This window comes from Rhinopithecus bieti, unplaced genomic scaffold, assembly GCF_001698545.2.
Source record: "Rhinopithecus bieti isolate Rb0 unplaced genomic scaffold, ASM169854v2 scaffold_58095, whole genome shotgun sequence".
Classification (NCBI taxonomy): domain Eukaryota; kingdom Metazoa; phylum Chordata; class Mammalia; order Primates; family Cercopithecidae; genus Rhinopithecus; species Rhinopithecus bieti.
In genome coordinates this window covers 1,718,502-1,737,282 of record NW_016823660.1, presented here as the reverse complement: position 1 = coordinate 1,737,282, position 18,781 = coordinate 1,718,502, and the positions used below count along the sequence as shown (strand labels likewise).

Here is an 18,781-nt window from a genome sequence, read left to right as displayed (position 1 = left end):
CAATATTAAGAACATCAGCTAAGTATCTTTTCTTCTTAGCTTTGTTCCATGTCTGCATTCCAAAATAATTTCATAGGCATTAGGTTTGTAATTTTTAATGACTTTGTTTTACAAATATTGTTGGAGAGCAACATTTTTAATTTTGGACAACTAAATGGATACATTTTGCATTCCATTATCCTGTTTTAACTGAAGTGATTTTATTCTTTAATATACAGACTTTCCTTTCAAAAGGCAATACTTAAATGGAAATTGTGTTTCCATATGCCAGAGCCACCAATCACAACTGATGGGTTTACCTGTTGCTCAGGAGAATCTGCAGGAAATTGAACACTAGGCCTTATAACTCATCAGACTCACAAGCACTCACTGCACTGGACCCCCTGGAGTCAACTTTATGTTCTAAGTATCTGTCAGGTCCACAGAATTAAGTGTCCAGCTTATAAGGATGAGTAACATTGATTTATCCCTCCAGAAGGCAGCTTAACTTTTTCCTTCAGCTTGCTTTAATGAAGTTTCATCCATCTTGCATGCTCAGGCAGTGAGTAATTTCTGTTAAGTGAATGTTTGGAAGCTAAAAATTACAACAAATCTTATTTTATTGCCTTTTAAAAAATCTACCAAATTTTCCCTGACTTCCTAAATTATAATGCCACATTCTAGAAATGATGTCACTTCATTGGTTTTTTTTTTTTTTTTTTTTTTTTTGAGATGGAGTCTCGCTCTGTCGCCCAGGCTGGATGTGATAGGGCCGGAATCCTCAGCTCACTGCAAGCTCTGCCTCCCGGGTTTACGCCATTCTCCTGCCTCAGCCTCCTGAGTAAGCTGGGACTACAGCGCCCGCCACCTCGCCCAGACTAGTTTTTTGTTATTTTTTAGTAGAGACGGGGTTTCACCATGTTAGCCAGGAATGGTCTCTATCTCCTGACCTCGTGATCCTCTGTCTCGGCCTCCCAAAGTGCTGTGATTACAGGGCTTGAGCCACCACGCCCCGGCCTACTTCACTGTTTTATCAAAAATGAGTCCCCGGAATGATGACTCATACAGGTTAATTTGCCTTTAATGTGACAATCTGATGGTTAGAAGTGGTTCTGATTTATTAATGACTATCTTTGTTTCCCCTAGAAACAAAGTCTCTGTATAGAACAATATCCCTCCATCAATGCCCCGAAATGCTACCAACATTATTGCTTTTGCCTATTTCATCACTGCAGGAAGTATTCACATTCAAGTAATCTAGTTAGGCCTTTGGCTACTTACTTTTACATTTTCAGACATCTATCATTTCTTTTATATTGCATTTATTTTCCTGAACTGGATTTTGTAGACATTATTGACTAATAAGAATAATCAATTTTTTAATATGGCAATTGACTGATCAATTCATTCTAGGTATAATCTTTCAATTTTTGACAGTTCTCAGGTGACACTATTATTACAGAATGACAAGTCATTTCCTAACTATCAAAGACTTGAGGGCAACAGGTTATACAAGAAAAGTGTTGGCATTCTTCTGAACAGAACAAGAGATTCCTAAAGAGTAAAATCAACAAAATCACAGTCTTATACTATTATGAAGAATATGAAAGAAAAGTTTGAATGTCATATAAACGTACAGATTATCTTATATGAAGAGACAAGGCTATAATGGAAAAAAAAATTCCACCAAACATTTAATAATTTACAATGAATTTCATTTACTGGGAATCCCAATGTTGCAAGCACAGAGCTGTGTGCTAGAAACAAAGAAGACCATCCTGTATATCATTAAGTGTGGCAGACTGCCACTGTTACTACTTGAGACCCTCATTACAGCAGTTACTGTTTCCGCCTGAGACTGTCATTATGAGACTGAATGAAGGGGCGAACATAGAAATGATAACAAAAAACAAAAGAAACTATTTTAAGGAAAGGGCCAGGGAGAAGAAGAAGAAGAGAGCTCCCTGCTTCTAGTGAGCAAAGGCAGCCCCTGAGCTGCTACCGCCCTTTGTATTTATTGGGTAGAAAGAGCAGGGAGGAGGAGGTAATGATTGGTCAGCTGCTTAACTGATCACAGGTTCGCATCATTGCTAACAGGCTTCAATTATGCCTAATCACCAGAAACACTTGCGCTTGGGGCATGACTGCCCTCAGCATTCCTTCTGGGCAGTGGACACAGTTGTTAGCTTGCCAGCATCCTGCATTTATGAGAATAGTTTGCTGTTTACGCATATAGCCTCCAGTGGTATACTGAGCTGATCACAACTCTCACACTTTCGGCCTCCAACAAGTAAGAAAGATATACTTTTGTTCTTTATAAAAATCCCTGAAACACACACACACACAAGCACACACACAAACATCTGTTAAATGTCCAGTTTAGTTTCTGGATACAAGTTTTTGAGCTTTCGTTTTCTTAATCTTTAAAAAGAGTTAATATTAGTACCTACTTAATAGGGCTTCACAATGATTAACAAGATAATACATGAAAGCGCACGGCAAAAAGGCTGCTCCGAAGTAAAGACTTCGTGTTACTGGTTTATTAGCTATTACAATTAACTTTAATGGTTATCTTATTTCAGGAATACTCACTTTGTATATTTAACTTTGTCTATAAACTTGTAAAGGACCATATATAAATTTTTTTTAAATGCTTTCCATATAGCTATTCTTTTCCTTCATATATTTGCAAAAGTTGGCCAAACTAGCAAGCAAACATTTTTAACAAATTTTACATTAAAAGGTTAATAGGCTGTATACTGTGATAAAATGGATCAAACTAGAAATTAACATCTGTAAATATAAAATAGGAAACCCAAACAACCTCACAAATTTAAATAAGTCAGGATATTGAGTTATCAAAATGTATTACAGACAATCAAGAAATTAATATCAATGCCAATATGACATACACATTGTCCATGGAAGGTGACCAAATTTAAAAGAAAGCTGCATACTCTTAAATGTGTTTGTAATTAAACAAGCATGACAGCTAAGTATTCCACTATCTAATCAAAGATAGATATAAAGAAAAAAATTAGAGCCGGTGCGGTGGCTACTGCCTATAATCCCAACACTTTGGGAGGTTGGGGCAGGCAGATCACCAGAGGTCAGAAGTTCGAGACCAGCCTGGCCAAAACGGTGAAACCCCATCTCTACTAAAAATACAAACATTAGCCAGGCGGGTGGCATGTGCCTGTAATCCCAGCTACTTGGGAGGCTGAGGCAGGAGAATTGCTTGAACCTGGGAGGCTGAGGTTGCAAGGAGCCGTTCGTGCCACTGCACGTCAGCCTTAGTTTCCAAAGAAAAGAAAAGAAAATAGAATTGATAATAATGAGCCAGTTCTTTTGAGAGATCAGATAATTAGTCATTTCTGGTATACAGAGCAAGAAACTAGAGAAAAAATATGTATATTAATAGCACTGAGGAATGGGACAGAACTTTGGATACATATCAACAGGATAAATCGAACACAATTCCAACATGCTTGAAATCTTAATAAAATGTTAAGTTTCCTAGGAAAAAATAAATAATGAAGTAATACTAGAAGAGCTTGAAAGCTGGATTAAATCAATAACTACGGAAGAAATTAAACGCACTATTGAAAAACTTTCCCCAGACATGGCACTGGAACCAAATGAAGGGTTGTATTAAAGTTTTCTGTGTTATTTACAGAATTCTAACACATAGTAAAATGTAACATTTCTTTTTCAAAGGTCTCACAACCCAAATGCAAAATCTAACCAGAAAGTATAAAAAGATGACAGTACAACTTTGGTCTCAGGATGATTTTTTTTAAGTACCAAAGTAAAATATTACAAAATTAGACATAAAAATCTTCCTTTATCAAAATGAAGGTTTAATCTCAAGAATTTAATGTTTTATCATATAGATATCTGCAATTATTTATGCTAACAACTAAAAAAGCTTCTATGATCACTTTGATAAGTACCACAAAGGCACCTGACAAACTTTAACACAATTCTGATTTTTTTTTTAAAAAAATGAGAGAACAAAACTTTGTAAAATATTCTATCAGAAACCAGCAACAAACATCATACTTATTAATAACAGGAAGCACAGAAGTATCCCCATAAAAGTACAGAAAAACAAAAGCAAATCCTGTATTTACTACAAGTTTTGAGCATTTTTTTCCTGCAAATCATATCAAGGCAATAAGGTAAAGGGGGAAAGTATCTATAATTACTAAAAGGAAAAGATTTTAAAATCTTGTCAATAACATTGAAAATTAAATGAGATACTTCAGTAAGGTGGCATAAAATAAGTATTATGGAAATTAACATGTTTACTATATACAAACAACATACTTGTTAGAAAATACTCAATAAACAGTATACTATGGGGGAAAATTGATTTATACATATATGTATGTGTGTATACATATAAATATATGCATGCCTGCACACACATGTACACATCAGGCCTGGGAATAGACTTAGCAGGAAATATTCTGGCTTATATAAGGAACAATTTGATCTAAATAAATAAATTGCCATGTTCTTTGATTGGAAAATTTAATTGCATCCCAATGGTTTTTTTAATGACATGAAAAGAGAATTCCAAATTTCTTCTGGGAAAATACATTTGCAAGAATAATGACAGGAATTTGGCCTTAGACGGTATCATGCTACAGTTACTAAGGCCTTAGAAGGTATCATGCTACAGTTACTAAAACAATAAAATAATCAAATTAATAGCAATCAAACCAAGAGTTCAAAACAGATTCAGATATATAATAAAGAGAAATCAAACTGTGAGAAAATTGCTATCCACTTGAATTAAAAATAACTAGAACCACATCTTATACCATATACCAAACTTTCATACAGGTTAATAATTTCAAACTTCAAAAAATCACATTTTTAAAAAGCCAAAAGAAAATAGTAAAGATAATTTTCGTAAACTTGTCATGAAGAATACAAGTCCTTTCTAAGCTAACTCAGTGCCCAGAAGTCATAAAGAAAAAGAATGCCAAATTCTACTACATAAAAGTACATATTTCTACCCAGTCTTAGAAAATGCATGTAAGATTAAAGAAAAATAACTAAGGAGAAATATATAATAATGATTTTATATTCTTATATCACTCACAATTCATTAGGAAAACACAAAATTTTACTAACCATTATTTAATCACACAGTACTCACTGAAAGCTTGCTATACATCTGCAATTTTTATTCCCTATTCTCATGTGGCTTATATTCTAGTGGTGATCAACTAGCAAAGCTAAAAAAGAATATTAGTTGAGGCTGTGCGTGGTGGCTCACGCCTGTAATCCCAGCACTTTGGGAGGAATAGGTGAGTGGATCACTTGAGGTCAGGAGTTCAACAACAGCCTGGCCAACATGTCAAAACCACGACTCTAAAAAAATTTAAAAAGTAGCCAGGTGTGGTGGCGAGCACCTGTAATCCCAGCTAGTTGGGAGGCTGAGGCAAAAGAATCGCTCAAACTTGGGAGGTGGAGGTTACAGTAAGCTGAGATTGTGCCACTGCATGCCAACCTGGGTGACAGAGCAAGACTCTGTCTCAAAAAGAAAGAAAGAAAGAAAGAATATCAGTCGAAAAGAGCTTATGCAATTAATTGCATATAAATTGCAACTGCATAGGGAAACAGGCCTTCTCATGCACTATACTGCAGGTGCTCAAAAAGGTCTGTCTTAACAACAAGCTGGAAATAAGGATCAAAACTGTAAAATGTACAAACATTATGTATGCCCCAATAATTTACTGTCCTAATTAAAGTTTATTTTGGCAAAACATTCCATAAAATCCTCTAATATACAAAAGATGTGCATCATAGTGTAATTTAATTAGCAGAAAAGCAGAAATAACAAAGGTTTGTCTGTAAGGAGTAAGTTAAATAGATAATTTTGTTGACATAAAGAGAAGACTACAAAATGCCAAAAATATTAAAAGCAAAAAAAAAAAAAAAATCACAGTAAGTAGTGCATTCTATGATCCCACAGAATATACTGGGGAAAAAACATACTTAATATTTATATATATAGAAAGGGTTGAAAGGTAATGCAGCCAGCCAAGAGCAGTTATCCCTAGAGGTATATGAACATGCAATTTGCAGAAGAAATAAAAATATAAAAACATAGGAAAAGATATTCATCCTCACTAATAAAGCAATGAGGATAGGGGCTTCTACTTTCTTTATAATTTAAATCAAAAATACAATTATGTATTATCAAAAAAGAATATTTGTTTCCTTTTAAGTCTTTATCAAGTCACTCTGCAAAAAGTAAAAGTGAATGTAATAAATTATCACATCTTATTTAAGGACAAATATCATAAATCATATATATTAATAAATGATTCCTTCTAATCTCACTTATGGATTTTAAAATATTCTTTCCTTTATTGGTGCGTCTTTCTGTCTGTAGGTGTGTATTCCTGTCTTTGTGGATCAAATGCATTTCTATTCCATGATCACGTAACTTGCAAATTTTCTTCTAATATATATTTTTTCAATTAAAAAGATTCTTAAGGTTCAACATTTTACACTTAAGGTTTTAATCTATTTGGAGTTCACTCTAGTGGCGACTTTTCTTCTTTTTTCCCAGACTATTTGTTATTCCAAGACCACGTATTGAAATTGTCCCCCAAACTGCCTATCCCCCATGCTTCCTTCCACCCATCCCACACTCTTTCATTAGGACTCCAATCATGTGCTGTGTGTGTGTGTGTGTGTGTGTGTGTGTGACAGAGCTTCACTCTTTCACCCAGGCTGGAGTGAAGTGGCGTGATCTCGGCTCACTGCAACCTCCATCTCCCAGGTTCAAGTGATTATCCTGCCTCAGCCTCCCAAAGTAACTGGGATTACAGGCACCTGCCACCACCACCGCCACCATATCCGGTTAATTTTTGTATCTTTAGTGGAGATGGGGTTTCACCATGTTGGCCAGGCTGGTCTCGAACTCCTGACCTCTGGTGATCAGCCCACCTTGGCTCCCAAAGCTAGTGTTCTATGTGAATTACTCCTACAGGCTCCCACTGGCCTTCCTCCATTCAGTATTGCATTTCTGCCATTCTACACCACCAAACCACTCAAAAGCTTGGTCTGTAGACTACATATGGAGGGACATGTCACTTCCTGCTTCAAATCCTTTCAGTGGCTTTCCACTTTTTAAAAAAGCTCACGATTTCAGGTGTGGCCATATAATTTATCACCCAAATAGGGACACAATTGAAAGTGGGAGAAAGGCTATTACTAATAATGCTGGAACTGCAGGCATGAAGCCAACTGTCCAGGGCAAACCCTACTCAAAAGGTTGACTCTCCAGCTCCAAACTCTCACCCCTTCTTCCTTCGCAAGCCACTGTTCATCTGTTCTGAGGCTGGTTTTGCATTTTCACATCTTCAAACTTAAAGTTTTCCTTTATGGAACTTTACATGCTCTTCCCTGTACCTAAATCATTTCTTTTTCACATCCCACCCCCGACCCATCTCCCACTCCTTTGTCCCCTTCTGATTCCCTCAAACTCCCACGTAAGGTCTCAACTTACATGCCACTTCCTCTGTAAAGTTTTCTTCAATATTCTCCCCCTGCCCAAGTTTGGATTTAGCGCCATTCCTATGTATTCCATATCATTTCTATGCACTCCCTCTTTTAAATCCAGTATTTTCCTATCTCTTCACTAGTTGTACATATATCTTCTATAATCTGCATTCCATAGGGCCTGCACCAACAATAGGCAATAATAGAAAAATCATCTAAGCGATAAATGAATGGCTGGGCGCAGTGGCTTATGCCTGTAATCCCATGCACTTTGGTGAGGCTGCACGGGGGTGGCGGATCACGAGGTCAGGAGATTGAGGCGGTTCCATAGGTAACATGGTGAAACCCCGTATACTACTAAAAATACATAAAAATTAGCAGGTGTGGTGGCACACACCTGTAATCCCATCTACCTCGGAGCTGAGGTGGAAGATCACTCTGTAACCTGCGGAGGTGGAGGTGCAGTGAGGCATGAGATCGGGCCATTGCACTCCAGCCCCAAAAGAACAGTGGAAGACTCCGTAAAAAAATAAAAGAATAAATGAATGAATGAATATCTGTCCCTGGTGACACTTAGGAATTGCTGAAGAAAGGTTATAAATTTTTTCAGGTAAGAATTGCCAGTGTTTGAAATTTTTATGTGTATTATTACCAGATATGGGTGCATATTTGTGTGTGTGTGTGTGTGTGTGCAAATGAGGGCATCGTGTTTTTTTAATTCATATTACTTTGAAAGTACACTTCAATTTACCTTTTAGTACATGAATTAGTATTTAAATGAAATAACAAAATCTTTTAAAAAGTAAATAACTTCCCAACCCCCTAGAAATGAAGATAATATTCAATTAACACACTAGAGTTGGATTTTTCATATTTTGACTGCAATACAAACTAACAACCTACATACCTTGCTTCTGTTTAAAAGGGAAAACAAAAAAAGATTTTAGTTTACTCCCAGAGGCAAAATAGATTAACTGATTATATCCTGAAATAGTATAAAATTTATTTGGGGGCTTAACTTGTGAAAGTAATATGGAAATGAGGTCGAAGTCATGGTAGATAATAAGAATGACTTCAAGAAAAGCAATGTTAAATGTTAGATCAAAAAGGGAAAAAAGATATTTTCTTCCCAAGACTAGCTAACTACAAACCGACATTGCCAAACGAAACATCATGTATACTGGAATATTACCTATTTTCTACACATATGAATATATGTCTTTCATGCTAACTTTACACCATTCTTTAGTCACACTGCTAGATAAAAAGAAAAATAACCAAATTATCTACCTAAAATATTTTCCACATAATAAAATGTAACTAATTATTATAAAATTTTATCAAATGGCCCTTCTTAATAACGTCTAAAGTCATACCTCCCTCTTGAGCCAAATACCAGTTCTCATCCAGTATAATATGGCATAATTAGCTATTCCATTTGAAACACTCTTGAACCAAATACCATGATTGGGGATATTTTTTGTCTGAAACATGCTGCTTTCATTTCTAATACCCTTGAACCAAAACAATAAACTCAAAAAGGAGTTTAACAAGCTACTCACAGCTAACCTCACCCTCCCCTGGGTGACACTAACTTCTCAGGTGCAGTCTAAGACCAAATGAAGAAATCTTCAGAACATTCTGTGGCTAAAAATCTCCTTAACGTTTTTACAAACTTTGTCTTTAACATCTAGGAACTTTTCTGCTCTAATCTGATCCTTGCTCTTTTAGAACAAAAATTTAATAAACTTCCTAAACCTCTACAAATCAATTACCCTCACATCACTAATCATAGCCTGTTTAGCTTTTACAGCAATACATGCATGTACTTCTATTTACTTACAGAGATTAGGGCTTATAGTCCACGCATGTTCTTAACCTCATCTTTCATTTAATACCATCTCTCTTTTTATAAAAATAAATTCAAAACCAAATACGGCACAATTCCGAAAGTTATTTCTCAAGAAAAGTAGAAACTAGTTTTTGTATCTAGGAAGAAATTTTCATCCAACACTCTACATATGCTCACCAGTAATCATCACAAGTTAAATGAGCATTTTAATTATGTAATCACATAATCCATATGTAATTCTGACTCACAGAACAATATCTGACACATAATTGCCACAGTGTCAAGTCCAAAATGTATACAGTGCAGGATTTAGTGCAGTAATGACCTCAGAATAACTACAGGAAAATTCTGAAATGCCTGCTGTAAACTGATCACATTTGGCGGAAAAATAAGTGATAAACTTAGGAGGCAATGGGACAGGGAGAATTGAAATTTGTCTGCCAATATTTTATGAGTATTTTACACTGGAAAAGTGCTCTTCTCTGTAAAATGGAATGACATTTTGAAACGTAAATTAGTAAAGGGACAGGAAATGGGGAGGTGAACGGGGAAAGAAAGAGGAATGCTGAAATGATCCTACAGAAAAATATGTATATTTGTCAAACATATTGGAATCCTGTTAACTACCCAAGTAAAATAGACCTAAACAAAATTACTAGTAGGTTTTGTATAGTGTACTCTTAACTTTATTTAAAACGAAAATGACGTTGAAGCTACATTATATTTGTCAGAACTTAAATTCTGAGCTTCCCAATAAGAGTATTTTGCAGTTTCTCATCACATTATAATCAAAAGTTCACCTCTTTCTCATTAATAGGATTTAGGCTATTAAAATACTGTGCCCTATTTGAAATACATTTACTTGAGAATTGATGCTCGAAACAAAATTCATCGGAAGGCTCAGAAAGTGGCCCTGTTTGAAGGTATTTATTACCAGCGTAACATGTCCTCACCTTCACACTGGGTTTTGACAGTAGTTTCAACAGCTCTCTGATCTCACTGTTTAATGGCTTGTTCTGAAGCTCTTCGGCCAGCTGCAAGGGAGATTACATCGATGTAAAGAACGTTTAGTAAGAGCATTGTGGGACTGGGTGTGTGACAACTGAGAATCTGACTTGCTCAAGGCTATTGCTTTCCAATCTTTAAGGAGAGGTCAGCATAAAAAAAACAGATCATCAATCATTGCTCTTCCTTTTAGGCCTTCAGTAGTCCAGATCTGAGCCCAGGCTCTCGGCTGAGTACAAATCAAGTAATCATATCAGCCAAGATCACCTTCTGATTTATTGCAAGGAGGGCAAACCCCAGCACTTCATCCATGTGAATGGTCTTTTGCACCTAGACAAAGGACCACTTGTAAGAACTGGATAAAGCTTTGACACTGTAACCTCCCCAACCCCACAAAACAGAACTTCTGAATGAGGTGGTGAAATCCACAGGGTTTCCAAAACCCATGGGGATTCCAAAAACCCACAGTAGCTGTGCTGTTTAGAGCTAGGGCAAAAATAATTAGAATGTCCCTAATAGAGCAAATGGCCTGAAACTTTTATTATGTTTACCTATAAAGATGAAGAAATCTGTTAAATACCAACCAATCATAATACCAATCGTAAAATGAGCTATAATGGGTTGACAGCTACCCTGGTACCAAAAATGCTGACTGTACCCTACTATAATAACCAAGAATTCCCATTTGGGTTCTACATAAAGAAAGTGTTACAACTTCAAACCTGCCCCATGTCTTCCATTAAGAGATATTCCTATCTAAATTCCAATTCAATTTCAGGCTATAGGAAAGACCACATAATTTTCATTAAGAAAAGCAAGACTCAAACAGGAAAAAAGACTAGAATTATGAAATATGTGGTATATATATAAATGTATTTNATACCTCTTTCTTGAGCCAAATACCAGTTCTCATCCAGTATAATATTACATAATTAGCTATTCCATTTGAAACACTCTTGAACCAAATACCATAATCAGGGATTTGTGTGTGTGTGTGAAACATGCTGCTTTCATTTCTAATACCCTTAAACCAAAACAATAATCTCAAAAAGGAGTTTAAGAAACTACTCATAGCTCACCTCTCCCTCCCCTGGGTGATACTAACTTCTCAGGTGCAGACTAAGACCAAATGAAGAAATCTTCAGAACATTCTCTGGCTAAAAATCTCCTTCTCTTAATGTTTTTACACACTTTGCTTTTAACATCAAGGAACTTTTCTGCTATAATCTGATCCTTGTTCTTTTAGAACAAAAATTTAATGACTTCCTGAACCACTACAAATCAATTACCCTTACATCATTAATCATAGCCTGTTTAGCCTTTATAGCAATATATTCATGTACTTATATTTACTTATAGGGATTAGGTTTTACAGTCCACGCATGTTTTTAATGTCATTTTTTATTTAATACCATCTCTCTTTTTACAAAAATAAACATAAGACCAACTACAGCACAATTCCAAAAGCTATTTCTCAAAAAACGTAGAAACTAGTTTTTGTATCTAGGCAGAAATTTTCATTCAACACTCTACATATGATCACCAGTAATCATCTCAAGCTAAATGATCATTTTAATTATGTAATTATGTAATCCATATGCAATTCTGACTCACAGAACAATATCTGACACATAATTGTGACAGTGTCAAGTCCAAAATATATACACTGCAGGATTTAGTGCAGTAATGACCTCAGAATAACTGCAGGAAAATTCTTAAAAGCCTGCTGTAAACTGATCACATTTGGATGAAAAATAAGTGATTAACTCAGGAGGCAATGGGAAAGGGAGAACTGAAATCTGTCTGCCAATATTTTATGGGTATTTTACACTGGAAAAATACTCTTCTCTGTAAAATGGAATGATATTTTGAAACATAAATTAGTAAAGGGACAGGAAATGGGGAGGTGAAAGGGGAAATAAAGAGGAATGTTGAAATGATCCTACAGAAAAATAGGTATATTTGTCAAACATATTGGAATCCCATTAACTACCCAAGTAAAATGGGCCTAAACAAAATTACTAGTAGGTTCTGTATAGTGTGCTCTTTATTTAAAACGAAAATGACCTTGAAGCTACATTATATTTGTCAGAACTTCAATTCTGAGCTTCCCAATTAGAGTACTTTATAGTTTCTCATCACATTACAATGAAAAGCTCATCTCTTTATTATTAATAGGATTCAGGCTATTAAAATACTGTGCCTATTTGAAACACATTTACTTGAGAATTGATGCTTGAAACAAAATTCATCTGAAGGCTCAGAAAGTGGCCCTGTTTGAAGGTATTTATTACCAGAGCAATATGTCCTCACCTTCACACTGGGTTTTGACAGTAGTTTCAACAGCTCTCTGATCTCACTGTTTAATGGCTTGTTCTGAAGCTCTTCAGCCAGCTGCAAGGGACATTACATTGACATAAATAACATTTAGTTTGAGCATCATTAGGTTGTGTGTGTGTGACAACTGAGAATCTGTCTTGCTCAAGGCTATTGCTTTCCAATGTTTAAGGAGAGGTCACCATAAAATTAAACAGATCATCAATCATTGCTCTTCCTTTTAGGCCTTCCGTAGTCCACATTCGACCCCAGGCTCTCGGCTGAGTACAAATCAAGTAATCTTATCCGCCAGATCACCTTCTGATTTATTCCAGGGAGGGCAAACCCTAGCACTTCGTCTATGTGAATGGTCTTTTGTATCTAGCCAAAGGACCACTTGTGAGAAGAACTGGATAAAGCTTTGACACATAACCTCCTGCATCCCCCACAAAAACAGAGCTTCTGAATGAGGCAGTGAAATCCACAGGGTTTCCAAAAACCCATGGGGATTCCAAAAACCTATAGTAGCTGTACTGTTTAGAGCTAGGGTAAAAATAATTAGAATGTCCCTAATAGAACAAATGGCCTGAAACTTTTATTATGTTTACCTATTCAGATGAAGAAGTCTGTTAAATACCAACCAATTATAATATCAATTGTAAAATGAGCTATAATGGGTTGACAAATACCCTGGTACAAAAAATGCTGACTGTACTCTACTATAATAACCGAGACTTCCCATTTGGGTTCTACATAAAGAAAATGTTAGAACTTCAAACCTGCCTCATGTCTTCCATTAAGAGATATTCCTATCAAAATTCCAATTCAGTTTTCTTAAGAAGAAAACCAAGACCCAAACAGGAAAAAAGGTTAGAATTATGAAATATGTGGTATATATATATAAGTGCATTTTATTTAAAAACCCTTCTTAAAACCTTGCATAAAATTTCCATTTGCCCCTATTTTGTCTACCAAGCTAAAAATAATTGTTCATATCTCTCTGGAAAAGGACTTTTCTCTAAAAGAAGGGCATAATATAATTTACATACAAAAAATAAAATCATAAAAAATTTTACAGTCATTATCATTAACTACCTTTCACAAATTGCTTTTACTTTTTTGAGGTAATATTTCTACAGCATTTTAACTTATAAAAGACACAAAGGTCATTTGCACACTTTAGTCACTTAAAACATAACATATTTTAACATTTAAATATACTGCTCTGACAAATTATAAGATACTATGGTTTATCATATTTACACAGCAGTCTCTAATTTTTTATAAAGGAATATTGTTGTAATATGATTGGACCACACAACATTGGTTTATAAACAAATGTTTCCCAAAACTCTGAATAGTAAATGTTTTAAAACTGACTTTTTAAAGGTTTTCTTGGGTGGCAACTGTGCCTTACTTGAGCAAGTGTATCTACATCTTTATTCGCCTTCATTTAAAAAGTTTTGTTTCAATAATGCAGAAGTAAGCTTCCTCATTAAATATATATTGAAACATACGTGTAATCTTTGTAGATAAAAACAAAGAAAAATGGGAACTAAACAAATAGCATGGAACTTGCATATTTATTACCTATGTGTATTTTCTAAATTAGAATGCAAAGGAGTTCAAATAAAATCAACTTCTCAAGATGGCCAATTTTTTAATTATATGATGGCCTGAATATTTTAACACACTGAATTATAGCTTGTCTTATCAAAAATAAAGGAAAAAATATTAAAAGCAACAAATAAGCTACAGGATATCACTAAAACCAGCTTTCGCACTAAACATATTTCTATTCCAGCTTCGTGTCCTTTATAGTTTATCCAGGTGTATTCTCAATTCATCCGAGTCCGAAAGTTAACAGTAAGAATCAGCAAGCTAGTTCCCTTCCCCCAAGTTTAAAATAAAATTATAGCTACAGGAAATTAACTACTCCATCAATGCCAACTGCTTCTAAAATTTATTTTTTGGTTATGAAGGTAATTTGGAAAAGCCTAATACCCATAAATCGTTACTATGTTTTATAATCCATTATAAAACAATCCTGTCTTTTATGTATTTCATATGCCTCGTTCGTATCCTAGTATCTGTCATTTTTTAGTACTGTCAGCAATAGAGCTATCTCATTTGTCTTTATTTCTCCATAACATTCCTCTTGTCTGTGACTTTCTCAGAACACCAACAGCTGACAGCTTCTCTCTCTCCATGAGTTTAAAGCCTAAAATTCCTATTACGTAGTTACCAAAGCAGAACAAGAGAGTAGCTACATGCAAAATTTTTAGAACAGGAAAGTGAATGAAAATCAATATAATATTAACATAAGCTCAGTGATGACAGGACTTCTTGAAACATTTGTAACCTCTTCTGCTTTTCACTCATAGGATCACAGGCATCTGTCTGCACTAGGACAGGTTCTGCCTGGGCCAGGTCTGCAGCAGACACGTCCCGGTGAGCTCGGAGAGGCACACTTACGTCATCGGCCAAGGCTGCCGCACCATGGAGAATGGGCACCGGACTCTGCTTCTCATAGTAGTGTAGTTTTTCATGAATCTGGAAGAAAATCAAATGCATATAAGTTCACCTGGTAGCAAATAATGTCAGATAGTTGCACACTGTTATACTTGAAAAGAGAATCTGAATCCTTGGATATCCTAAAGTTATATGTTTATGACATATTACGTACATGTAACATGTTTGTATATGCTAATATAAACCCATAGGTGACATGTATGTGTGTCTAATTCATTTATTACTATGGCCCAGTGTTTGTAACATGGAGTCAGATGGAAAAAACAGTCTTTATCAAAGAGAACCCACTTGAGACCTAAGCCTTTGTCTTTCTCCTCAATAAACATGTAAGTTTTGTGATGTCTGTTATATCTAAAATCTATTGCTGCAATATTTCAAGTATCAGTTGCCGTTTATATTCCTGCTAAAAATGTAAATTATGATTAAAGCAAAGCAATAAACTGCCAGCCACATTTTGGCAGGTTGGTGTGGAATCACTGTCAAGAGGGAAGAAGCTGGCACTATTTGCGCCCGGGTGCCACATCCAGGAACATCTGCCCAAGCACACTGTTCCTTTTATTATATTTATTCATTCTTTTCTTTGAAATTGCCAACTTTCCCCCTCGACTTCAAATTTCTAAGAAACGAAGGGATTTCTCATAGCTAGTGACATTTCTTATAATTATTTAGCATAAATGAGATCATTTTTCATATTGTACAATACTTATAATAATAAATTTTTAAAATTAGTCCTTCATTTCCCATTACTGTGACCCAAGAAACACAAAGGCAAGAATCTACGTAAATGCCATGTAAGACAGACTGAGTTCCTTAAAAACTCTAGCAGAAGGTTGAGAAACAAAAGACCTGTTGACAAACACATAACTGTCAGCACTTCGCTTTCATCTATTTCAGCTCTTGCATAGGTGTCCTTTCACATTTTATACTTGAAAACTCACTTTAGTCTCTTTTTATTCATAGTTGAAGAAAAATGTCCCCCACCATATACGAAAAACAGTTGCACCTCACAATTCCCTGTCTTTAATAGGTATCAAGTAATACACTCTTTAATTATACTCAAAGCTAACCAAACTCCATTGTAAACGTCTGGAAAATAAATTTTATTCTGATTAGCCAGATGCTATTGCTAAGACAGGATTCTATTACATTTTTGGCAACCTGGTACACAATGTAAAGCTTCAGGGAAAGAATTTTGACACTTATGATATTACCAGAATGATCAGAGCGACATTTTTACCTAATATCTTGGAACCTTTAAAGATGTATCATATCGAGGTAATAAACAAACTTTAAAGACTACAAGCTATAAAAAGTTAGATTTGATTTGAGAAACTATGAACACATCAATTAAAAGAAAAACCAATCATACTAAGCTAAATTCACTTTGTTTAAATAATTGTCAAGAATTAAGTCATCTCAACATATACTATCATTGAAAACTTACCCTATCACAAAACTCATCTAACTTCACTGCTGAACTCACCCTATCACAAAACTTATCTAACCTCACTGCAGTCACTTGTTTAAATGTCTGCTTCCCTGCTATAATAAACATAGAGACTTATTAAGAACTTACCATGTGCCTGTACTACCCACCTAATAGGTCAGTAATAAGAGTAACATAGTCTTTAATGAGTTTAATATTTTAATCCCTCAGTTCTCACAAGAACATAAAGAGGTAGACAGCAGGACCATTTCATTTCACAGATAAATAGGAGTTAAACAAGCTGCTATGTTCTTGCAGACAGTAAGAGGCAGAGCTGAGATTTCAAGCTCAAGCCATCTGACTCAGTGTTGGAGCTCCTAATCACCCACTTCTCCTCTCAGACTAACATCTTGTCTGTGCTCTTCACTGCCATCCTTCGCTGCCTAATGAGTATGGCCTGTTTGTAGGGCAAAGAAAGGAAGGCTGGAAAGATATATAACAAATCCCAGTGATTGTTTCTACTGACTAGAGGATCATTGGTGGTTCCTCTCCATCCCTTATATTTTCTTTCTCATTGGTGGTTCCTCTTCATCCCTTGTGTTTTCTTTCTGATGGCTTCCAATTTTCCCAGGTTAATTTCCATGAATACTCTAATTATAACATAAAAGTATGTGCCCCAAATAAACACATTATTTCTCCACTTCATTTGCTTCTTCTGAGCGTCTTTTACAAATAGTCAGTTTCTCTTCCATCGTCTTCTCTAGATCCTGACCCAATGGATAGAATATCCCACCCCTAGCCTGCCCACTCCTGGATTTTATACCATGTCAAACATTTTTTAAATGTTCCAGAATTTCAAAGCGCTGGTAACCCTGTGTTGATATGTGTTTTACTTTACTGCATCATTTAAAAAATTAAGTTGGCAGGGGAGTAAAAATTTACTATAAATAATTTTGAGCTGTTTGCTGTTTCCAAAATATTGACAGAAATTCTGCTTTTATTACTATTTATGATAACCAAAAGGAAAAAAAATGATTTTTAAATTCTAATTAACAGGCAACACATATAGACTTTACCCCAAGGCTATCCAATAGAACTGCCTGTGATGGTGAAAATGTTTTATAGCCGTTTGTCCAATATGGTTAGCCACTGGCCACATGTGGCTTTTGAGCACTTGAGCTGTGGCTTGACTTGAGGAACTGCATTTTTAATTTTATTTAAATTTATTTACTTTACATTTAAATACCCACATGGCGCCAGTAGCTTTCTTCTTGGAGAACATGACATAATTTTATGCAGATAAAATAAAATTAATTTTATCTATTATTAAGTATCAGGTGTAGCCAAACCTGCAAAATCTCATTTATTTCATTTATTTTAACTAAACATTTCCCTTTGCAAATTCAATCATGTAATAAAAGTACACTTCAGACCGGGTGTGGTGGCTTCATGCCTATAATCTCAGCACTTTGGGAGGCCAAGGCGAGCAGATCACTTGAGGTCAGGAGTACGAGACCAGCCTGGCCAACATGGTGAAACCTCGTCTCTACTAAAAATACAAAGAAGTAGCTGGGCATGGTGGCGGGCACCTATAGTCCCAGCTACTTGAGAGGCTAAGGCAGAAGAATGGCTTGAACCCGGAAGGCGGAGGTTGCAATGAGCCAAGATCTCACCACTGCACTCCAGCCTGGGCTATAGACCGAGACTCCATCTCAAAAAAAAAAAAACAGTATACTTCATTTTTCTCCCCTGAGCAACTGGAAGAAGAGGAAGCAGAGAAGGAGATGAGGGAGGAAAGCTGTTAGGAGTAAAGAAGTCTGGAGAAAAGGGGAAATCTGGTTAAATTAATTTTATATAACAGTTATTCAAACACAAGATCCTAAAAGTCAGGACATGCTAAAATATATTAAATGCACTATTAAGAAAAAAGGACATTTCCCATGCTATGTCCTGAATGGTACTACCTAGGTTTTCTTCTAGGGTTTTTATGGTATTAGGTCTAACATTTAAGTCTCTAATCCATCTTGAATTAATCTTCGTATAAGGAGTAAGGAAAGGATCCAGTTTCAGCTTTCTACTTATGGCTAGCCAATTTTCCCAGCACCATTTATTAAATAGGGAATCCTTTCCCCATTTCTTGTTTT

The 18,781-nt window shown here is 35.6% G+C and overlaps 1 protein-coding gene across 6 annotated transcripts in view; it reads right to left on the bottom strand.

The window, feature by feature from the left end:
• Positions 1-18,781, bottom strand: part of MPP7 (MAGUK p55 scaffold protein 7) — a 264,439-nt gene that overhangs the window by 83,652 nt on the left and 162,006 nt on the right. For all 6 annotated transcript variants that reach the window (XM_017861696.1, XM_017861698.1, XM_017861700.1 and 3 more), the window contains exons 4-5: positions 15,155-15,232; positions 10,312-10,392 (exon numbers count right to left, since the gene is read on the bottom strand). In XM_017861696.1, the coding sequence (XP_017717185.1) occupies positions 10,312-10,392; positions 15,155-15,232 (159 nt within the window). The remainder of the gene's footprint in view (positions 1-10,311; positions 10,393-15,154; positions 15,233-18,781) is intronic.